Source organism: Oryctolagus cuniculus, chromosome 15 (genome assembly GCF_051225735.1).
Source record: "Oryctolagus cuniculus isolate XC-2025 breed Fujian yellow rabbit chromosome 15, ASM5122573v1, whole genome shotgun sequence".
Lineage (NCBI taxonomy): Eukaryota > Metazoa > Chordata > Mammalia > Lagomorpha > Leporidae > Oryctolagus > Oryctolagus cuniculus.
Window position 1 is genome coordinate 19,329,287 of NC_142881.1, and position 23,715 is coordinate 19,353,001.

General features: G+C 52.6%; 1 protein-coding gene and 1 long non-coding RNA gene across 11 annotated transcripts in view; one reads left to right on the top strand and one right to left on the bottom strand.

Annotated features, from left to right (window-relative positions):
- RBM20 (RNA binding motif protein 20) overlaps positions 1 to 23,715 on the bottom strand; it is a 218,731-nt gene that overhangs the window by 11,889 nt on the left and 183,127 nt on the right. For 8 of the 10 annotated variants that reach the window (XM_051823573.3, XM_008270500.5, XM_070057233.2 and 5 more), the window contains 5 exons: positions 19,226 to 19,305; positions 16,954 to 17,623; positions 7,575 to 7,679; positions 4,674 to 5,340; positions 3,068 to 3,202 (listed from right to left, as the gene is read on the bottom strand). In XM_051823573.3, coding sequence (XP_051679533.3) covers positions 3,068 to 3,202; positions 4,674 to 5,340; positions 7,575 to 7,679; positions 16,954 to 17,623; positions 19,226 to 19,305 — 1,657 coding nt within the window. Of the gene's footprint in view, positions 1 to 3,067; positions 3,203 to 4,673; positions 5,341 to 7,574; positions 7,680 to 16,930; positions 17,624 to 19,225; positions 19,306 to 23,715 lie in introns of all 10 variants that reach the window. The other 2 variants (XR_016221567.1, XM_089314042.1) reach the window with 2 other exon arrangements.
- LOC138845306 (uncharacterized) lies at positions 19,012 to 20,960 on the top strand. Its single transcript, XR_011382269.2, has 2 exons — positions 19,012 to 19,136; positions 20,727 to 20,960. It is a non-coding gene; the product is annotated as an uncharacterized LOC138845306 (long non-coding RNA).

Consider the following 23,715-nt stretch of genomic DNA (forward strand, 5'->3'; position numbering starts at 1 on the left):
AAGGTGCAGGACGCTGTCTTGCAGAAGCACTGGCAAGTGCAGAGAGCATGTCACAGCACACACGTGCAAGGCAGCAAAGCTTAGCGAGTAGGAACGTAGCTCCAGAATCAGACTCAGGGGCTTGCGTCCTCGCTCCTGCCCCTGCCAGCCGTTAGCTGTGTGATGCTACTGCTCAGATTTCTGATCTATAAAAGAGGCATGAAACAATGGCCTGTCTTACAGGTGTCTTGAGAGGGCCAAGCGAGACAAGATACAGGAAGCACTAGGAGGCCTGCACAGTGAGCGAAGGCAACACAAGCATAGTTACTGCAGTGTTCTCGCAATGGGAAAAACTGAAAACAACCTACACGGTCTCCAGGAGCAGAAGGGACCAGGAATGCACAGTGAATCTTTTCAGAAGGAACGTCTGTGGGGCCAGCGTTGTGGCGCAGCAGGTAAGGCCACTGCTGCGCTCACTTCCCTCACGGGCACCGGTTCTTGTCCCGACTGCTCTACTTCTGAACCAGCTCCCTGCTAAAGGCCTGGGAAAAGCAGCGGAAGACGGCTCGACTGGGCCCCAACCACACACTACTGGGCCCCTGCAGACCCAGATGAAGTTTTTGACTCCAGTGTTTGTCCTGATCCACTCCAGTCATTGCGGCCATTCCATGTGGGGAGTGAATCAGCGGATGGAAGATCTCTCTCTCTCTCCTCTCTATCTCTCCTCTCTCTCTCTCTTTTCTCTCTCTCTTCTCTCTCTCTTTTCTCTCTCCTCTCTCTGAATAGGGCCAGCACTGTGGCTTAGGAGGTTAAAACACTGGCCTGCTGGCCAGCGCCGTGACTCAATAGGCTAATCCTCCATTGCGGCACCGATGCCCCGGGTTCTAGTCCCAGTCGGGGTGCCAGATTCTGTCCCGGTTGCCCCTCTTCCAGGCCAGCTCTCTGCTATGGCCCGGGAGTGCAGTGGAGGGTGGCCCAAGTCCTTGGGCCGTGCACCCGCATGGGAGACCAGGAGAAGCACCTGGCTCCTGGCTTTGGATCAGCATAATGCGCCGGCCACAACGTGCCGGCCGCGGCAGCCATTGGAGGGTGAACCAATGGCAAAAGGAAGACCTTTCTCTCTGTCTCTCTCTCTCTCTCACTGTCCACTCTGTCAAAAAAACAAAACAAAACAAAACACCATATGGGAGATGGTTCGTGTCCCGGCTGCTCTATTTACAATCCAGCTTCCTGCTAGTGGCCGCGGAAAGCAGTGGAAGATGGTCCAAGTGCTTGGGCCGCTTACCCATGTGGGAGACCTGGAAGAAGCTCCTGGCTCCTGGCTTTGGCCTGGCTCAGTTCTAGCTGTTGCGGCTATTTGGAGAGTGAACCAGCAGATACAAGGTCTCTATCTCTCTGTCTCTCCTCTCTCTCTGTCACTCTGCCTTTCAAACAAATAACTCTTAAAAAAAAAAAGAAGGAATAATAGCATAAAATAAGGCATCCTCTAAGAAGAGATCTCTGTTATCCACTGTGACGTGAAAAAAGCAAACTGCAGAACATGATGCGTCTCTAGCGATTCTTCCTTTGTGGGAAGATCCTGGAGGGACTGCGGGAACGGGCGACACCTTTCTTACTGACTGTATATGCCTCTTATTTTTTAACTCATTAGTAATACTCATATTTTTTTCTAGTGAAGACACGAATTATGTTGGTAGAATTTACTCCCAATTTTTGCTGACTCATCTGATTCCAAGTTCTTGGATGACAAGAGACTGGTTCCCCTGCAGGCCTAGCCCTGTATTTGCTGCCTGAGTGAATCATCTCCTCTCCCAAAAGGCAGCCTATGCAGCTGTTTAGAGACTTCCCAGGGTTAAAAACCCAGGCCCTTGCAGTTCATTCTAAGGTCTGTCGGCCTCCTTCCCTCCCCCCCCCCCTCCCTTCCTCCTCTCTTCCCTCTCTCCTTCTCTCCCTTCTTTTCTTTGCTCCTTCCTCCCTTCATTTCTCCTTTTTAAATTTTTATCTTCGAAGATACTGTGCAGCACATCGACCACTTTACAAAAAATGGTTTTTCTCTACACTTGACCCCACAAAAATGAGGGGAAAACAGAGGGTTTTTTTTTTAAGAGGAGAAGAAAAAGAACAGAGGGAAGAGGAACCTGGATGGGAAGGGGGGCCTCCACGGCGAGGAGCCCCAGCCTGGAAGAGCAGCCACCCCAGAGCTTCTCAGACACACCAGCCTCTCAGCTGCCCACATGGCCCTGTCCCAGGCTCGCTCTCTGGGCAGCTGCTGTGACTCCTTTATCTCATCGCCTTCCAACCTCTCAGAGCCAAGGTGCACACTCAGAGATGACGCAGGCTGGAGTGGGAGCTACTCCGGACTCTCCCAGGGAAGCACCTTTACCCCTACCCAGAGACTCTGCTTGGTTCTCCCCCATGGAAATGTGGCCTCAGTGATTCAGTGAGTGAACCCCACCCCACCCCCAATACCTGCCCCACTGAAAGCCACTGGTTTGCTCCAATTCCGTGGCACATATGAGGAAATCAAGGCTCAAGCTGGGACCGACCTGCCTGAGAAAACAGTCACACAGTGCCCCATAAATGGAATAGGAAGGACAGGGCCCCAGTCTCTGTGTTCAATGCTCCCTCTGTCAACCACCCAGGACCTGCCTAAAACACAGTCTATTCATTGCCTCAAAGAGAAAAAAATTGTAGTATTGGTCTGGGAACGGCTGGGCAAGCGGGGAAGGGAGACAGCAGCAGGAGAGGCTCATTTCTGTTGACTGTGGAGGCCGTGGGGCCTCCGCCTCTCTATCTGCACGAGGCTGCGTGGTCAAGAAGACCACGTTAGCCAACAAGACAAACAGGCCTGTGTTAGCTGAGTGCCAGGGTGCTGCTGCCCAAGGCCTGCTCCCCAGAGAGTATGTGGTCAACCAGGGGAGACTGAAACTGCGCGAAACTTCTGGCACCTTGTAAAATTAGGTTATTGTATCACATGTTAAAAACACGACAACAACAACATGGGCAACGCCCTCTCAAGCTCTTAGAAGCTGCTGTGGACTGCAATTTCCTGGAGCTGGGCTTTAGGGAGAACAGTTACATCACCTACCTAGAGGAATGCTGAGCTCACTGAACACATCCTCTGGCTCCCAGGACGGCAACGAAATGGGCTGCTTCAGCTCCGCTTCAGTGTATTCCGGGGCCCTCGTGTCCAGAGATTTCACTTCCAGGTACCTGGGGTTTTCTGTAAAACAGGAGCCAAGGCAAGGGGCTATTGGAGCACACACGTCTCAGAGAGTCCCTGCAGGTGCACCCCCTGGGAACGGTGTGGCTGGGAGTTGTCTCTAGATGCCTAATCTCATGAGGCTACAGTGATGACTGCAAATTAGAACCAAGCGCTATCATCAGGAGCCTTCCCAGAATGCCACACGCCCAAGTCTTTGCACTTGGCCCACAGAGGGTGGGCTACTGATGCCCCTCTTCTGCCCCACCCCCAGCTCTGTCTCATTCCATCTCTGCAGGCAGAGGAATTATAAAAAGGGCAAAAACTGTACAGATGTCTACTGGGGCTGGCAAGAACGGCCACTCTAGTGTCACCGTAGAGAGCACAGGGAGCACTCACAGGCACGAGCTGAGACCCAAGCTGCAAACCACAAGGGGTTCACAACAGAGCGAGGGGGAAAATGTCTCTCCTGCCTGATCCTGGCCTCTTCCAGGCAGAGCCGGGCCTCGGCGTCTCTCTAGGCAGCTCGTGGTAGAGTTTCCATGGAGACTCAGATCCAGGCAGATGAAAAACAGCTCGGGTCAGCCTGACATGGAAGGAAGCCCGAGCCTCCAGGTCACCTACCACTTGGTGCTGTCCATGAGGCTCCGGGTTGAAAGGTTTCTTTTTAAGGCTTTTCTGCAGAATCCCGACCTCCGCTCCCCCACCCCCCATCCTGCCTTGACCTCCCCTGTGTGGAGGCTTTCTATGCAGCGAATCTCGGGGCGTTCTCACTGTGACAGTCTCCAGGGCTGCACTCCCTCCCGCCTGCCCTCCCCTAGAGCCCTTGATGGAGCTTGGTTTCCACTTGGCAGAGAACCCGGGCTGAGCCTATTTTAAACTCTCTCTTTCATGATGTCACAGAGCCAGGCATAGACACAACATCACCTCGCGCGGAAGAGATCCTGGGACAAGTCTTGTGTCACTGCCAGACCCTGGAGAGAAATGGCTCTGCGGTAGCGAGAAGGGGAGCAAGCCATACTCCTTGGGGATGACGCCCTGTCCTTTCCCCAACCCCTCCCTGCTTGCCTCCCACACACCTACCCCAGGAACCACAGCCTGGGTGGGCTCTGCCTGTCAGGTAAAAGGGGTCTTGGGGCTGATCCGAGGAACCCCAGCTCCTTCTGCTGTGAACTTGAGCACATTTTTCTCTGTCCAAGTCCACCTGGGTTCCTTAATGCAGAAAAGTCTGTCCTGTCCTAGAGCGCTTCCCAGAACACACGTGACCTCCTAGCCGATTTCCTTCACTCCACTGGCCTGGAAGCTCAAGCAGGTTAGCCAGGCTCTCCGAGGCTCCCCTCTGGTGCTTGCTCACTCTCTGTGCCCCTCTCCCCCACACCACTGTAACCCCGGGGGGCACCGCAGCCTTCCTCTGGCCTGCACATTTACCTCCGCCTTCGGGTGAGCAGTGGCCTGACCCGCCCGACCCACCGAGACAAGGGAAGGTAGTTACCCTGGGTCAACACTCCTTGGCAAGCCTGGCTTGGGAGGTCGGTCTCGGTGGAGGGGCTGGCTTTCTCCTCCAGGGGGCTGCCTCCACCACAAGCCCCGTCTTCGGGGGTCCCCCTGGCCTTGCAGTCATCGAGAAATGGGCTAGGCTGCCGGGGCCTCTCTTCTGCTGGCTTGGGGGACGACATTTGCTGGACTGGAGGGGCCGGATGAACATCTGAGCCCTCCGTTCCCTTTGCCTCCTTCTCGTAGCAATCTGAGTCCTCCAGTGAGAGGCCGGTCTCGCATTCAGCTGGCTTCCGCTCAGCATCCAGATTTAGGCCAGGCGTTTCCACGTCCATGTCACTGGGACAGCTCGTCGCAGCAGAAGGCAGTTGTCTGGGCGGCTTCAGGCTCATTTCCGCAGCCCCACTCCCCAAGGGCTTCACTCCTTCCTCCGCGAAATCCTGGGCCAAGTCCAGGTCCAAGGTGCTGGTTGCCACACAGAGACATGTTTCAGGGCAGATTTTGTCTTTCTGGTCCTGGGGCACGATTTCTTCCAGCTCTGGGATGTCTGGCTCCATGATAAAATCTTCTTCTTCCCCCACCTCGTCCACTGTGACCAGCTCCTCCATGTTCGTGGGATACCAGCTCTCCCCCTCAGTCTCACTTCCACTCTCCCAGTCTTGCTCCTGGATAAAAATACAAAGCAGAGGTCAGAGGGTGGCTGAAGGCATTGATCAGAAGGCACAACCCTTGTCTGCAAGGACCCCTCATACCAGAAAGCTTCCGAGCATTCTTCCTTCCCTCTGGGAACGACTGGGAAATTGGGAGCCATGACACACTCTAGCCCCGTATCTGTGGCTCATCCTCAGAAAGATGCTCAATGCGGCACCAGATTTGCAGGGAGCCCTTGGTGCTTAGGCCACCGTGGTTACAGTGACACAAAGAATTCCAGCCTCTGGCACATAACAGGTGCTCAATAAATAGCTTTTGAATTAATAGACGATTAAGTTAGAACTCTAAACACATTAGAGAACACTGGGGAAACTGTCTAAGACATTGGCACAGGCAAAGAGTTCTTGGAAAAGACCCCAAAAGCATAAGCAATCAAAGTCCAAATTCACACATGGGATTACATCAAATTGAGAAGCTTCTATACTGCAAAGAAGCACTTAGGAAAGTGAAGAGGTAACCGACAGAATAGGAGAAATTATTTGCAAACTATGCAACTGATAAAGGATTAATAACCAGATTATATAAAGAGATCAAGAAACTCAGCAACAACAAAACAAATGACACAGTTAAGAAATGGGCAAAGGAGTTTAACATTTTTCAAAAGAAGAAATCCAAATGGCCAACAGACACATGAAAAAATGCTCAGGATCACTAGCCATCAGGGAAATGCAAATCAAAAACACAATGAGGTTTCACCTCACCCCAGTTAGAATGGCTTTCATACAGAAATCAACAAACAACAAATGCTGGTGAGGATGTAGGGAAAAGGCACCCTAATCCACTGCTGGTGGGAATGTAAACTGGTATAGCCTCTGTGTAGACAGTATGGAGATACCTCAGAAATCTGAATATAGACCTACCATATGACCCAGCCATCCCACTGCTGGGAATTTACCCAAGGGAAATGAAGTCAGCATATGAAAGAGTTATCTGTATCCCCATGTTTATTGTAGCTCAATTCTTAATAGCTAAGACACGAATCAATCCAAATGCCTGTCAACTGAAGACTGGATAAAGAAATTATGGGATATATACACCATGGAATACTATTCAGTGGTAAAAAAAAAAATGAAGAACAGTCATTTGCAACAAAATGGATGAATCTGGAAAACATCATACTTGGTGAAATAAGCCAGTCCCAAAGGGACAAATACCATATGTTCCCCCTGACCTGTGATAACTAATAGAGCACCAAAAGGCAATCTGTAGAAGTGAAATTGACACTTTGAGAAATAATGACTGGAACAGCCTTTGTCTTGACTGTTGAGGAAGAGTTTTTTTCAATACTATTTGTTGACCTCTTTACTTAACTTAAACATATGTGTATAAAGTCAACTGAAAATAAATCTCAGTAAAAAATAAGAGTGGGAGTAAAAGAGGGAGGAGGAACAGGGGTGGGAATATGGGTGGGAGGGCGGCCACAGTGGGAAGAATCACCATGTTCCTAAAGTTGTAACTGTGAAGTGTATGAAGTTTGCAACTGTAAAAACATAATAATAATAAAATAACACTTTCTGGAGCTACTTCCTTGCACGTGGATGGCCACTCACTGGAACTGTGACCAACTCCCTCACACACACACACAAATCCCGATTCCCCCCAGCCAGGGTGCAATCCCATAACCAAGGCTGTCCCTCGGCCCCTCCTGGAACAGCGCCCTTGGTGCCCCAGCAGCCCACAGACTCATGGACAGAGTGAGGACGACACCCACCACCCCCACCTCTCCTGATCGGGAAGGCGTGGAGCTGGCCACGTGCCAAGGACATTGCTTGTTGCTTTGGCAGCCCCAGCCCAGGAGGTCTGCAACTGGGATTTGCATTTTAATTAAGTAAAGTCATCTTTACAAGCACAGTAGATGCCTTGCTAATCCCAGGCCTGGGCCTGCTGAGGTCAGGGCCCCAGCTCGAGCACCAGAAGTGGGACCTGCCTATTTCGGGAGCCTGGCTCTGGAGCCTGAGTCTCTTTTGAGTGCGTGCTGCCTCTCAGGAGCACAGCCAAACTCTGGAGAGGGAGGCAGAGACGAGGCATGGGAGTCGGGAGATCAGTCAAGGCTGTCAGAAGATCCCAGGCAAATCCATTCCTCCAATAGCTCCTTCATTGGAACCATGCTAGGGACACCCCTGAGACCCAGGGCCAGCAGCCACAGGGCAGATGTGACAACGCTGCGAGAAACCAGGGCACACTTTACCTTCTTTGTCCTTGTGTCTTCTGGGTCAGAGGCCTCTGCTTCTTTCTCCTGTCCGCCCACGGATGCAGGGCTTTCTTCTGCGCTGTCTTGTTCCTCTTTTCCAGCCTTACCAAAAGAAGATCAGAAAAAAACAAATCAGCAGTGAACAATGGCGGGGAAGAGCAAGAGCAGCAGAAGGAAGCATGATTCTGAGCGCGGCTCGCCGCTGTCAGACACGGCTGCGGACGTCACCTTCTGTCCCCTCACAGAACCCTCGGAGGCGGCTACACTGGTCATCTTGGTTTTATAAGGGAGCAAACTGTGGCTCAGAGAGGCTAAGTAGCTGTTCACAGTCACACAGGCAAATGGAGGCAGAGAGCTGTCTCTGATGGCTGGCCAGATGTCATTAGCGGGGAAACTAGGTACTTTTTTTTGCAGTGAGGGTGAGTAGAAGAAGCCAAGGGTGAAATGACTCTAGAGCCAGAGACCCTGGGGTTGGACATAAGATAGCATTTTCCCAACAGAGCTGCCTTGACTGCTAAAAAACAAAACAAAACACAACAAAAAAACCTCCACTCAGGGGTGAGCCTTGGGCATAGCTGGGGACACATGCATTCCAGATCAGAGTGCTGGGTTGCAGTCCTAGCTTTGCTTCTGTTGCAGCTACCTACTAATGCACACCCTGGAGGGGTGGCAGCAAATGATTGCTTAAGTAGCTGGGACATTGCCACCCATGTGGGAGAGCTGGATGGAGTTCCAGGTTCCCAGCTTTGGCTTGGCCTAGCCCTGGTTGCTGTGGGCATTTGGGGAGTGAAAGAGGTATGTCTGTCAGTCTCTGTCTTCCAAATATATAAATAAATTTTCTAGAAAATCACATTCAGGCCACTGTGAGTAGGAAGGGAGCTGTCACTCAACGCTGTCTCTGTCTCAGTGCTACAGTTCAAACGAGCACTCCTCTCTTTCTCAGGATAGTGCCTATGTGTGTGACATTGAGCAACTGGGAGCAGGTGTTGAGTTTCAGAATGAGGGCCTCACCAGCCTTTAAAACAGGGCCACCAAGCTGTAGTCCATGGGACAAACCTGACAACTGCCCCCTCCCCCAGTGTGTGTACAGTCTGGGAGCTAAGGGGGGATTTTCTAATTTTAAACAGCTATCTTTTAAACAATCATGTAAGCGCCCGTCTAAGATCCCCAGTTTTGCCTTGCCCTGCACAGACTAACATGTTTATCATCTGGTCCCTTGCAGAGAACATTTGCCAACCCCGCTGTAGAAGTTTCTGGGAGATTCTCCCGTGACTTAAACTTTGGCTACCAAATCCACAACTACTCCCAGGCCTCCTCAGGGGCACCCTGCATTTTCTCGATGTTTTCAGCTGGGGTTGGTTCAAAGGAAATGACTCTGGTTCTGATGTCTCATCACCAGACACAGCCTCATGAGGACAGGAGCCAGTTGGGGCAGGAATTCAGGGCTGACTGGTTTAGCCTGTTGTACTGACGGGGACAGATGGTTCCAGTCCACAAACCCTCACTCTTTCCAGTGTCTGGAGCAGAAGATTCCACGGAAAGCTTTGCGGAAGTCTTCTGGCTAAGTGCGCAAGACAACAGCTGCGAGTACCTGGTGAGGCTGCGGAAGCCACTCCTTCACCTGCCTGGACACTCAGGGCCTGTCCTACCCTCACCCTTTGCAAGCAGCTCGTGCAGCCACACTCCTAGCCCGCACTGTAAAGAGACTCCCTCCAGATCAAGCTAGGAGAGGCTGCGCCAAAAGCTCCCCTCCCCCCAAAGCAGGCAGAGCCCTGCTCTTCCTTCCTGCAGGAAAGGAAACTGGGGAGCCCTGGGATCACTTCCCGGTGAGAGCAGCACCTTCAGAGGAACAGATAAACACACCCTTGTCCCCAGCTTCCCATGGCAGCCCTCAGACCACAATGTTCGGGCCCCGTCTTGCTCTAAGAAAATAGGGATCTTTTGGCACAGGACACATAATCCTGATTGGCAGCTATGGAACAGAGCTGAGCAGTGGCCAGCCACCCCCATCAGACAGGCAACACAGCCTCAGCCTGCCTCGGTCCCATCACTCCCACTTGGCCACACTCATGTCGTTTGCTCCAGCATCACTACATGGCGTCCAGGTCTCCAACACTGGATCCTGCTCCCGCCTCTCCTGTGGTCCTGGACTCAAGGCTGGCCATCATGCATGGACATGGCCACCACAAACACCCAGAAGCACAAACTGGCTACACCATGTACTTTCTCCAGAGATCTCAGGGTTCCTAATGAGCACAAGCTCATTAACAAGCTACCACGGCCTGGGTCACACCCATTCTAATAACAAGAAAACTGAGGTAGAGAAGAACAGGGTGGGACTGGTTCTAGGAGCCAGGTCTTTGCCTTCAGAGTCTAGGTTCAATCCTCCACCCTTCACTGGGAAACTGTTGAGTGTCCACTCTGGAGCTGGGGACACAGGATACAAAACTCCTGCCTCCTGGAGGTGACACGCAGAGGGTGGTGGGAATAAGGACACACATTAAATAAAACAGACAGTAGGTGGCTGGTGCTGTGGTGTAGTAGGTTAAGCCTCCACCTGCAGTGCCAGCATCCCATATGGGCACCATTTCATGTCCTGGCGGCTCCACTTCCCATCCAGCTCCCTGCTAATGGCCTGGGAAAGCAGTGGAAGATGGTCCAAGTACTTGGGCCCCTGTACCCACATGGGAGACCTGGAAGAAGCTCCTGGCTCCTGGCTTCAGATCAGCCCAGCTCCAGCCGTTGTAGTCACTTGGGGAGTGAATCAACGGCTGGAAGACCAGTCTCTGTCTCTCCTTCTCTCTGTCTGTAACTCTGCCTCTCAAATAAATAAACCTTAAAAAAAAAAAAAAAAAAAAAAAAAAGACAGAAAGTAGGTGAAAGTGCTACCCAAAACAGGAAAGCGGAGAAAGGAGAGAAGTGGGTTGGGCATGGCTGGTGCCGCGGCTCACTAGGCTAATCCTCCACTTGCGGCACCAACACCACAGGTTCTAGTCCCGGTCAGGGCGCCGGATTCTGTCCTGGTTGCCCCTCTTCCAGGCCAGCTCTCTGCTGTGGCCCGGGAGTGCAGTGGAGGATGGCCCAAGTGCTTGGGCCCTGCACCCCATGGGAGACCAGGAGAAGCACCTGGCTCCTGGCTTCGGATCAGCGCGGTGCGCTGGCCACAGCACGCCAGCCGCGGCGGCCATTGGAGGGTGAACCAACGGCAAAAGGAAGACCTTTCTCTCTGTCTCTCTCTCTCACTATCCACTCTGCCTGTCCAAAAAAAAAAAAAAAGAAGTGGGCTGGGCTGAGATCTTACACAGTTGCCAGGGGCGCACTTGGAGATGCTGCCACAAATGAAGACACAGGGATGAGCAGCAGGCAGCAGGACTTCTGGGCTGGGGCTCCTCAGCAGAGCAGTGGGCGCCAATGTGGGTGGCGGGGGTCTTGGGGGGTAGAAGAAAGGCTGTAGCTCAGCCCTGCTGCCTTCACTCCCAAGTTCAGCTGCTGCGTCATATCTGACTCTGGGGCAGCCCCATGGAGACCTGTTTTTTACAGAGTTCATAATACAGATTTTTGAGAATGGGGCAGAAAACTCTTGTTTTGCTGTTATTCCAACTCAGTGAGTTGGGCTGCCCAGCTCTGATTCCCCAGAAACAGTCTGCCGGGGGCCCTGAATCCCTACCAACCCCACTTAGGGACTATGCAAGGTAGAACCAAGCAGGCGGACAGATTTATGGGAAACACACGGGGCTACCTGAGACTCTTTCTGCTTTGGGCTCTTGGGATGACCCATAATGTGCACCAATTTAGATGGACAGTCCTGGTATCCAGGAGCCAGGAGCTTCTTCCAGGTCTCCCATGTGAGGACGGGGGTCCAAGCACTTGGGCCATCTTCCACTGCTTTCCCAGACCATTATGCAAACCAACAAGAGCAGGGTGGGTGAAACTGCAGGAGAAATAAGGTTCCCAAAGAACAGGTACGGGCAGGAGTGTGGAGGTACAGCTCCACCCTTGCCTTGGGGGTCTGCGTATGAGCCCCGGGCTTTACCCCCTGCCAACTCTCGCTCTTTCTCCCCTGGAGCCTTTTCTTTTCTTTTCTTTCTTTCTTTTTTTTTTTTTTTTTGACAGGCAGAGTGGATAATGAGAGAGAGAGAGACAGAGAGAAAGGTCTTCCTTTGCCGTTGGTTCACCCTCCAATGGCCGCCGCAGCCGGCGCGCTGAGGCTGGCGTACCACGCTGATCTGAAGCCAGGAGCCAGGTGCTTCTCCTGGTCTCCCATGTGGGTGCAGGGCCCAAGCACTTGGGCCATCCTCCACTGCACTCCCAGGCCACAGCAGAGAGCTGGCCTGGAAGAGGAGCAACTGGAACAGAATCCGGCGCCCCTACCGGGACTAGAACCGGTGTGCCAGCGCCACAAGGCAGAGGATTAACCTATTGAGCCCCGGCGCCGGCACCTTTTCTTGCAGTACTAACCCATCGCCTGCTCCCTGATACTTGTAAGCAGATATGTTCTTCTTAAAAACTTCGACTTGGAGGTTGGCATTGTGACACAGTGGTCTAAACCACTGCTGTTAACACTGGCATCCCATAGTTGTGGGGAGCAATCCGGACTAGACTAAGTTACTCGAATTGGGACTTATTCTGTGCATCTGCTCTCCCACAATATGGCGCTGGGAGAGAAGTAAACAGCTTCCGCACAGCTGCCTCCAGTTCAACTAATAAACTGTAGGACTTGCTCCTGATTGGAGGAGAGCAGCGTACTCGGCGTGTGGGCAGCCGAGTTGGGATTGGCGGAGGAGGACTATAAAGGAGGAGAGAGACGGCATGCACCAGGAACATCTATGGGGAACATCTAAGGGAACCCGTGCAGCCCCCGAGAGAACCGGCCGGCGGTGTGCCGCTCCCCTGCGGAAGTGGGGAATGCGGCCAGGGGGAACTGCCCTTCCACGGAGGTGGAAGGGATAGTAGCCAACCCGGGAAGAACCAGCAGCAAACCCGGGGAGGGCCGAGCAGACAGAAAGAACAGCGCAGGGTCCAGTGTTGCTCCTCCACGAAGAGGGGGAGCGACATAATGGTGCCGTGACTCGGATATGAAGCCTAGGCAGGGTTTAGTGTCGTTCCTCCATGAAGAGGGGGAGCGACATAATGGTGCCGTGACTCGGATAGGAAACCTGACTCGGATAGGAAACCTAGGACGGATAGGAAACTTAGGAGGGAAGAAACGGGAAGAAGCAGGAAAATACCGGAGAGAGAGACTAGCGAAGAGCCTAGGGGAAAGCCGGACAAGAAAGGTGCCGGAAGAAGCTATTGAAAGCCTAGGCATAGACTCGGATACGGACTGTGGGAAAGAAGTTAGGATTGAAAGCGAAAGTGAAAGCTTTCATAGACTCGGATGCGGACTATGGCGGGGAAGCTAGGAGATTGAAAGCGAAAGTGAAACCTGGAGGAGGCTTGGACTCGGATATGGACTGTGGGAAAGAAGTTAGGATTTAAAGTGAAAGCAAGAAGAAACTTAGACTTAGATACGGACTGCAGGTTGAAGGTGAAAGTGAAACCTATAAGAAACTTAGACTTGGATATGGACTGTGGGGAGAAGCCAGGAGAAATGAGGGAGGAATATTGTTGGAAGAAAACTTAAGGAAACATACCGGGTAGAGAAAAATGTTAGGGAGGATGAAGCCGCGAGTGCAGGCCGAGGCGGAGATATAAGCCACCTTGGAATTCTTCAAGTCACCCCGGGGAGCAAGAGGCGAAGATCTGGAACCAGAGGCAGAGACGTGGGCCGCCAGGTTGGAATTCGCCAGGTTAGTCCGGGGAACTTGGACTGAATGCCGGTGGTGGCGGAAACATTCGCGGAAGCCGCCGCGTGCAGAGAGAGCACGGGGCGTGAATAGATAGGGAACGCTGGCGCGAGGCCGTGGTACAGACGCGAAGGGCGTGGAGACCGCGGAGCGCGCGAAGCCAAGCCGCCGAGAAGCCGCCGCGGGGCGGGCGCCGGCGGGGCGAGGCGCCGGGAAGCCGCGCGGAGCCGTGAAGCTGCCGGCAGGGCGAGGCGCCGGGAAGCCGCAGGGATAAGAGAAACAGAAGTTTAGAAGTAAGATGAGAGAAATAGGAATGCTGGAAGATAGAAGTAAAATGGGAGAAATAGGAATGCCCGGAGATAGAGAAATAGAGAAATAAAAAGGCCTCCCTACAACACTGCAATGTGAGAGCTTGGATTCGGTCTGCCTAATCAAGTGAGGCAATGAGCACCTGCGGGCAGCTAGCAGCTTATGCGCCGCAGGTCACCGAAGACAGGCACGAATTAACATCAGTAAGGCTTCCCCACAATACAATATTAAGCTTGGATTCGGTCTGCCTGATTTAAGGCGGTAAGCGCCAGCAAGCAGCTCGACCAGAGTATGAGCTGCAGGTCACCGAAGATAGGCACGAACCAACACTAATAAGTCTCCCCCACAATACGGCAATGAGAAGGCTTGGATTCGGTTTGCCTGATAGGTTTTGTAAACACCTGCAGGCAATTCCAGCAGAGCAGAGCATGCGCTGCAGGGCACCGAACACAGGCACGCATCAGCGCCTAAAAACCTCCTCACAACATGGCGAAGAGAGGACCCGGATTCGGTTTGCCTGATAGGACTTGTAAGAGCCTGTGGCAACTCTAGCAAGTAGAGCAGAGTGTGTGCCGCGGGACACCGAAGACAGGCGCGTATCAACGCTAAAAAATAAAAAGAAAGGGGGATCTGTGGGGAGCAATCCGGACTAGACTAAGTTACTCGAATTGGGACTTATTCTGTGCATCTGCTCTCCCACAATATGGCGCTGGGAGAGAAGTAAACAGCTTCCGCACAGCTGCCTCCAGTTCAACTAATAAACTGTAGGACTTGCTCCTGATTGGAGGAGAGCAGCGTACTCGGCGTGTGGGCAGCCGAGTTGGGATTGGCGGAGGAGGACTATAAAGGAGGAGAGAGACGGCATGCACCAGGAACATCTATGGGGAACATCTAAGGGAACCCGTGCAGCCCCCGAGAGAACCGGCCGGCGGTGTGCCGCTCCCCTGCGGAAGTGGGGAATGCGGCCAGGGGGAACTGCCCTTCCACGGAGGTGGAAGGGATAGTAGCCAACCCGGGAAGAACCAGCAGCAAACCCGGGGAGGGCCGAGCAGACAGAAAGAACAGCGCAGGGTCCTGTGTTGCTCCTCCACGAAGAGGGGGAGCGACATAATGGTGCCGTGACTCGGATATGAAGCCTAGGCAGGGTTTAGTGTCGTTCCTCCATGAAGAGGGGGAGCGACACATAGTGACATGCTGATTCCAGTCTTGGCTACTCTGCATCGAATACAGCTCCCTGCTAATATTCCCAGGCACTCAGCGGAAGATGACCCAAGTACTTGGGCCCCTACCACCTATATGGGAGGCTCAGATGGAGCTCCAGGCTCCTCCTGGCTTTGGCCTGGACCAGCCCCACTTGTTGCAGTGGACAAAAGATATCCCTCTGTTTCTGTCTATCTCACTCTGCCTTTCAAATAAATGAATAAACCTTAAAACAACAACAAGCATAATAGTTCCCCAGGTCCTTGGGATCCAGTTCAAGTCCTTAGCAAGGCACACAATGTCCTTCACGAACCCACCCCTTCCCTTTCCTAATCTCATCTCCTGTGCTTCCCTCCGCTCAGTCATAAAGACTGTGAGTTTGAAGTGGGCAGAAAAGGTTGCGATGGACAAAAAAAAAGGGTATCCTTTCAATGGACAATGGAACACTGGACATTTGTCCAGTGTACCCTTCCATGGTGTCTGATTCTATCAGGGTCTACACTGTTCTTGATCTTGAAGAATACTATTTTACAACTGTCGAAGTCACAGAAAACTGGTTGTAATGCAAAGAATTCTTGGCCATAACGCTGCAAATGAATTTCAACTGGTACAGATGCACCTGACCCTCCAGTCCCTGTGGGGGAGGCCAGTTGTCCATCCATTAGCATATTATCAGTATCCCTGACTGCCTATATAGGTTGCCACTCTCTGGATTCTCCTCTAAGTTGGCTTTTCCATCCTATAGTTTTCTCATTAACCAATGAGCTGAGTAAAATCTCTGACATCGATTCATCGATGTTTGCTCTAGGCCCACAGTTTTACTTTTTGAAAATATTATCCTTTAATATGCCCTAAAGTTGCAGTCATGTCCAGAGTTTCAGGGTTCTTCACAGTCCTTCACACTTCTTTCCTTGCTGCTGCCTCTACCAAGAACCCAAACTGCTTCTTTTTCCCATTTTCTGAACCCAGCTCAAATGTCACCCCCTCGGTGCAGCTGTGCCTCTCTCCTTGTGTAAAATTCATTGCTCACAGAACAGTTCATCCACTCTGAATTCTAGCATGAGCGCCATCGCATGCAAATTATTTTGAGGGGTCTGTTTCCACCCTTAGACCTTGGGCTATGCCGTAAAATGGACTCTGTCCTATTCGCCAGACCCCCTGTGCCAACCACACACCACCTAGCAAAGCAGCACCCCAGCCGTATGTATGTGTGACTCTTCAGCATTCATGGAGTGGAGAATCGGGCTTAGTAACTGTCACCAAGTCCTGGTTCAGAAGAGACACAAGGAGGATTCAAACAATCAGGTCCCTCACACAGATCTCCCAACCTCGACTACCCCAGCTCTCCCTTCAACACAGGAGGCTCCAGCAAGAAGGGAGCATGGGCATCTGTCAAGTAGATTCCAAACCTGGTACCCAGACTCCTCCTCGTGACCCCCGCCCCCCAGTGTGAACCGGGACAATGCAACAAGGCGCAGGCCCTTTCGGACAGAGAGGAAGGTGTTGGCTTTACTGCAGAGGAAGTAAAACACCGTGGGCAGCATCTGGAGAAACACACCATGCCCTGGACGCCTGGGGTAATTTGGAGGGTGGTGGCTGCTTCTCCTTCACCGCCTCTCACCAAAGCTCTGGGGCTGGTATGCTCTGGGCAGGAGAGAGAAGAGAATGCACCAAAGATCTAATCTCTCTTGGCAGACTCTGTGTCAACACTGCAGGGTTACTCCGCCCTGGGCAAACAGGGCTACAGAGGCCTTGCCACCCGGTGCCTCCCTGACTTCTAATAAGGGCAACAAGTGCCCTTATTAGATGTGGGGCCAGGCTGCCCAGGCAGGATTCTGGCTCTGCCCCTTCCGGATCATGTGTCCTTGGGCAAACCACACAGTTCTCTGTGCCTCAGTTTCCTCATCTGCAGTAATCAGAGCACCAACCTCAGGGTTGCTGTGAGGATTAGATGACCTGAGATAAAGCATTCAGCCCGGTGCCTGGCGTGCAGTAAACAGCCAACCCCCATCACGCTGTTCCTAGGATTATTCTACTATGGGGCCTGCCTCGCCTTACCTGGGGAGGACTTGCGTCATTACCTCATTCTCTGCCATTTTGCTTTCTTTTCTATCATCAGCTCCTTCTTGGTCTCTATCAGGTCTCTTGGTTTTATTTTTCTCACTCTGCTTGGACTTGGCGCCCTCAGGGGCCCTAGCGACCTTGGGCCCCAGCCCGTCTTCCTTGCCTGAGTCATCGGGGTGGGGGTGCCTGCTCTCCCGCAGCCTGGCCTCTTCTTTCCTCCTGGATCTCCCAGGGGCCTCCTGCTGTTGCTTTAGATGCTTGTCTGACTTGGCTTTAGGCTCTTTCCGGTAGTAGCCGTCTTCCCGGCTTTTGTAGCTGGACGCAGAGTGGATGAGGTTGGGGGACCCAGACCTTGGGTACCTGTCCCGGTAGCCCCTCCCTCCTTCCAGTCGCTCATCCAGGTCGGCCTTGTCTGGCTGCCGGGGGTAGTGCTTGCGATCGTGCGCCCACGTGTCAGTCCTGTCCCTCTTGTCCTCTCCGTTCTCCCTCCAGGGGCCTGGGTCTCGCTCCTCTTCCCTCCTGGCATAGGGAGAGTGCTCCCACGAGTCCCGGCCGTTGCCCCAGTCAGCCCGGGAGGGGACTGAGGGACTGTGGGAAGAGCTGCAGGAGGTGAAGCTTGGTGTATGGGACCTTGGAGAGAGGGACCGGCTCACTGGACTGCGAGACCGTGGCCTCTCTGGGCCGTATCTGCCAGGGATCAAAGGAGCAGGATTAGAATTTGTACCCCATGCCACCAACCTGGGCACAGAAGACACAGCCTCTCTGGGGACAGCTGTGCATCCTGCACTCACAGTGCTCCAGAACCACACAGAGTGGCCCAGGAGCAAGGCTTTCCTTCCCTCCTGGCTTCTGGTAGCGGTGGTGGTAGTGGGAGATGGGGGAGGGGGTGGGATGGACAAACAAGAGAACAAAAGCCCCATGCCTGAACAGTTACTTACAGATACACACAGGAGGCTACTTCAAAAAGGCCATGGAAAAACGGAGTTAAAAGATTGGTTGATTTTGGTACAAAAACATCTTTTACAATTGATGTATTTATTTAAAAGACAGAGTTACAAACACACAAACACACACACAGATGGAGAGATGGAGAGAGAGAGAGAGAGATTCTTTCATCCAATGGTTCACTCCCCAAATTGTTGCAAAGACCTGTGCTGGGCCAGGCTGAAGCCAGGAGTCAGGAACTCCATCTGGGTCTCCCAAATGGGTGGCAAGGAGCCAAGTACTTGGGCCACCTTCTGCTGCTTTCGCAGGAGTGTTAGCAGAGAGCTGGCTTGGAAGTAGAGCATCCGGGACTCGATCGGCACTTATATGGGATGCCAGTGTTGCAGGTAGCAGTTTAACCCACTGCACCACAATGCAGGCCCCTTGGTACAAAAACTTTTTGAAGTCTATGCATAATTTACTCATAATGTGCATTTCCATGAATTTTCTAAGTTTCTGTGAATTCCCTAAAGACCATTATATACTCACAGACACATATACACACACACACACACACACACACGTTATTAAACAGATCAACTGAGTCCTACCCCTATCATTCTAAAAGGACGAGCATTTTTCATTTGGGTCTCAAACACAGAAAAACCCTGCAGCCCTCACTGCCCAGGAGACAGGAAGGCATGGTTCTCTAGGACCAAGATACCTTGACCATCATGGGGGAAACAGCCTGGGCTCATGCCCTCTCTAGTGGGGTGAGAGCGCCCCCTGTGGTATCCCTGGGTAAGATCCCAGAATGCATCAGCCAGGTGCAGGCTCCTGCTGCTTTCCACCCACGCTCTCCACAGGGACTGACTTTGTAGGGCAGTGACTGTGGTCAACTTGCAGCCCCCAGCTTGGCCTGGTCACAACCCTCAGTTGGGAGAAATGGGTTGGAAAACTGAATGCATTCAATGTACAGAGTAAATGACTGTGCAGGGAGTTTGCGGGATCATCTGCATTCAGTTCATGAAAAATCCAGAGCTGGCTCCAAACCGAAATGCCCCTCCCTCTACACACACACTGTCAGGCTGTCTTAGTGGAATGCAGACTTGCCCCAGAGGACCAAATATTTAAAAAAGCTTGCTATATTCCTTTCCAACAAAGCAGGAGCAACTGAGAAGCAGCCCAACACCTGGCATTTTCCTGACGTGTAACTGGAGCAGCACTATGGACTGGACTGCATCAGTGCCCAGAAGGGCCGATGGATGGGGCAGAGGTAAGGACAGGACATGTTGTGGTTCAAATACCCCTAAGAGTCAGAAAGAGGAGAGTGTTCCCACTGCTGAGACTCTGCCAAGACCTCACCTGTCTGCTTCCCGGAACAAGTCCCTCTCCCTCTGGGAATGGATGTCCTGGATGATGGCAGCCACGGCTTTCCCAGGTTTCTAGACAAAGAGAGATCACCATGAGATGAGGGTGGCCTTGCAAACACCCAAGGGCAGCTGCTGTGATGTGGGCTGCTCACTGCCCAGGCCACCAGAGGGGGAAAGGTACCCTTTGTGCAGGGGGAAGAAAGGTCTGATGCCAGGGATGTGGAGTGGGAGCGGAGAGAGCACGGCGCCCAGGGAGCTGGGGAAAGAAGGAAGCTGGAGCTTCCTGTCCATGTGCTGGCAACAGGTAGCACTGGATAATTCCTACCACCTCCCAAGTTAAAAATCAAAAGGATTAAACATGAAAGAGAGGAAGGGAGGGAGGGAGGGAGGGAGGGAGGGAGGGAGGACAATGGTTTTATAAATGCGGAGACCTGAAAACCGTTGCATGCAGCCTTCACAACAAGTGTGTGCAAATGGAGACCCAGAGTCTCCCCTGCATAATTTCGGGGCCGCCAGTCACAGGGCGCTCCATGCAGATGGTGTCGCCCAGGGCTGTGCTGAGCTAAGGGACACATTCAAGGTCACAGGTAGTGAAAGACTTGAGTGTGGACATTTTACCTCCAAGCTCCTTTCCATGTCCTTGCCCCCTTTAACACCTTTCTCTAGCATGTTCATCCACAGGGGTGATGTGATGCTCAAAGTAAATATGTGAGCTGGGCAGGGTGTCATGCGGCACAGCTGTGAATGCCAGGCACCCAAGGGCTCTGTCCTTTCCGGAGGTCACTCTGTGGTGGTTGTACCAGCTCAGGACCAAATCCAGCCCCCAAATCCCAAACCAAAACTCTTTCCTACACCCAGGATGAACAAACAATGACAGAACAATACAAAATAAATGACCGGAGCAGGCATTAGCCCAGTGGGTAGCAGTCTGGTTAAGATGCCTGCACCCCACGTTGGAGTACTGGGGCTTCATACCCAGCTCCGGCTCCTAATCCCGGCTGCCTGCTAATGAAGATCCTGGGAGGCAATGGTGCTGGCTCAAGGACTTGTGTTGCTGTGATCCATTGAGTTCTCCACACGGGAGACTTAGACTGAGTTCTCAGCTGTGGCTTCAGCCCGGCCTAGCCTCAGCCATTATGGGCATTTGGTGAGTGAGTCAGTAGACAGGAGGTCTGTCTGTCCATGCCCCCACTCCACCCCTGCCACTGTCTCTCAATAAGCAAATAAAACTTTAAATATAAATCATTTAAAAAAAGAAATTCATGGGCACGAAAAAAAAAAAAAAGGCAGTAACATCTTCCAAGAGATTCTGTGGGATCTATCCCTTTAATAAAAGTGCACTGAGCAGGGAGTTATATCTCAATAAAGTTGATTTAAAAAAAATTAAAACCCAGGGCTGGCTCTGTGGCTCAGTGGGTTAATGCCCTGGCCTGAAGCGCCAGCATCCCATATGGGCACTGGTTCTAGTCCCGGCTGCTCCTCTTCCAATCCAGCTCTCTGCTATGGCCTGGGAAAGCAGAAGATGGCCCAAGTCCTTGGGCCCCTGCACCCACGTGGGAGACCTGGAAGAAGCTTCTGGCTCCTGGCTTCGGATTGGCGCAGTTCCGGCCGTTACAGCCAATTGGGGAATCATGGAATGGAAGATCTCTCTCTCTCTCTCTGCCTCTCTTCTTTCTGTGTAACTCTGACTTTCAAATAAATAAATAAATCTTTAAAAAAAATTAAAACCCTCAGTCTGTAGTACCAACTTTTGGTAGAGTTTTATTAAGAAACTTAATGAATGCCCTTTTCATCCTTAATTTTTTCCATGTAGTTTACAGAATCCTGAAATCTTAGGCGCCATGCAAATATAGGTTATCATCATGTATCTCATTTTGTAGGTGGGAAAACCAGGTGCGGTGGCGTCCTCTGGCTGGGACTCGGACACTATGGGCACTGTGAGTGGTGCAGGCGGGAAAACCGCGGAGCAAAGGTGAGAAGGAAGGGAGAACTGCCTGTGGCTGAGGGCCAGGACACAGAGAAGAGATAACAAATGCTCAAGCCAGGGTGGGGTCTCTTGTCAACCTGAGCAGCAGGGAAAAGGCAAGAAATTCAAAGACGAGGCTGAGACCCCACCCCACCCCCACCCCTGTGGCTGTGAAGAAGTAGGAGGTTAAGAGGCCAGACAATCCCCTGTGCTTAGTCCTGGTCAGGATACACACCCAAAACCGGCCCTGAACAACCTCAGTAAATGGCCTCTTACGTTCAGGCGTAGTGTAAAGGTTGGTCCACTTACTAGTAGCCAGATCAGCCAGGACACTCTGTCAACCAACAATTCAACTGCTTGAAATGCACCACAACCAGAGACCCAAGGCCAAACACGGCAGGAAGCCACAGCTGTTGGCCTGGGCCAAGAAGAAGGCTGGTGCTGCCCAAGACCCCTCCTCCCAGCATACTCGAGACCACCGGCCCTTCAGCCAGGGTTGCTGGCTCATCCAGGAGTGACCGCACTGACCATGGGTATCCCGCTGAGTGGGTCGTCTTCCTGACTGCCCACCTTGGGCCTCACGATGAAAGTCAGCTACCGTGCCATCAGCAGCAAGGGCGGCCAGGACAGCCAGGCCGCAGAAAGACCCCTCGGCGCTGCCTTCCCACAGGTGAGCGTCAGAGCTGGGGAAAGCTGGCAGCAGCCAGCAGAGCCAGACTGACGTGACGAGACGTGCTGCTCCCGGGAGGCCACATTTTGCATCCTAAATCCATAGCTCGTATGGCCAAGCCGGAATAGGCAAAGACTGAGGGATGTGCCTCCAAACTGGGTTAAACATATCACGGCAACTTTTCAGAACATAAAAATTCTCAGGCCGGCACCGCGGCTCACTAGGATAATCCTCCACCTAGTGGCGCCGGCACACCGGGTTCTAGTCCCGGTCGGGGCGCTGGATTCTGTCCCAATTTCTCCTCTTCCAGGCCAGCTCTCTGCTGTGGCCCAGGAGTGCAGTGGAGGATGCCCCAAGTCCTTGGGCCCTGCACCTGCATGGGAGACCAGGAAAAGCAGCTGGCTCCTGGCTTCTGTTCAGCGCGATGCGCCAGCCGCAGTGCGCCAGCCACGGCTGCCATTGGAGGGTGAACCAACGGCAAAAAGGAAGACCTTTCTCTCTGTCTCTCTGTCTCTCTCTCACTATCCACTCTGCCTGTCAAAAAAAAAAAAAAAAATTTCTCTGAAGCGGTGGGATGACAGAATTTCTGTAGCACAATGAGTCCCCACAGCCCCAGGGGTCTCCTGTTCTGAGACCTCGAATCCTCATGATCATTCCTTCCAGCCCAGACCCAGCAAAGCCTGAAGTGGGAGGAGGCCAACGGCCTTGTGGTTTTGAAGCTCACCATGGACAGCATAGGGAGGAGTGGTGAGATGTGTAGGGGCAGCGACGTGGCACATCAGGGCGAGAGGCATCCCAGGAGCTCACGGTCCCTACCGCACTTTGGGCATCACAAACAGCTGGGCCCAAGCCTTCCCCTCTTAGGGTTCCCTCCAAGAGGGGCAGAGCAGGTCCATCAGGCACCACACATGGAAACGTCCTCTTGTCACCCATGTAGTCCCCCAGGAGTCACAGAGATGCCCATGGAGAGCTTCCTTGAGGGCTACAAGAGCCCCTTCTTGGTTTAAACATCCCCCAACTTCCTCCTGGGGGCCACTGTCAGCCCAGTGTCCTATGGAGCTCTCTGGGTTACTTCCATACAGATCCCAGGTCCCTGGTGAGGGTGCCCTGGGCTGTTGACCACACAGCCAACACCAGCCCTTTGCATGGAACACCTGTTCCAACATAAATGGCCTCAGAGATGGGGGCTGTGGCTGGGGAGAACCAACACATCAGGGTGCAAATACTCTACACCGTGGCTAGTGATCACAGGCATTGTGCCACCTTCTGAGCATCAGACGGTCTGTTCTGCTATTTTAAGTGCTGATTACAAGTGTGTGGCTCTCTGGACCAAACACCCTGCTAGCTGCCACCTGAGAAGGACACAGAGTGTCCAAAGGTTTTCAAACAACAGAAGTGGCTTTTCCAAATCCTAAGAACAATCCTCTCCACCTTCCTCTTTGGGCCACAGCATCTATAAGGCAGGCAGGGGAAAGAAGAAAGTGGAGATGAGGCTACAATGATGTCGCCAATAGAAATCTGGGTACCTTTTTGTTGTAGAACCTCTTAAACACAGATAAAAGGAGAGAGAATGGTATGTTGGACCCCCCATTAATCCATTAGCCATCTTCAACAATTCTGTCCAATCCTGCTGCATCTGCCCCCCCCCATTCCCATCCCATCCCTCTCCTCTCTCCCTAGGTTAATCTAAAGCACATCCCAGATGTTCCATCTTCTCATCCACTCTATGACGTTGTTGTTGCAATCCAGCACCCCACAGGGGACATTTATTTCCAATGCTTGCTGACAACTCACCTTGCTGCTTCCAAGACAATAGAGAGATTCCAAGCCTCACACAGACCTTGGA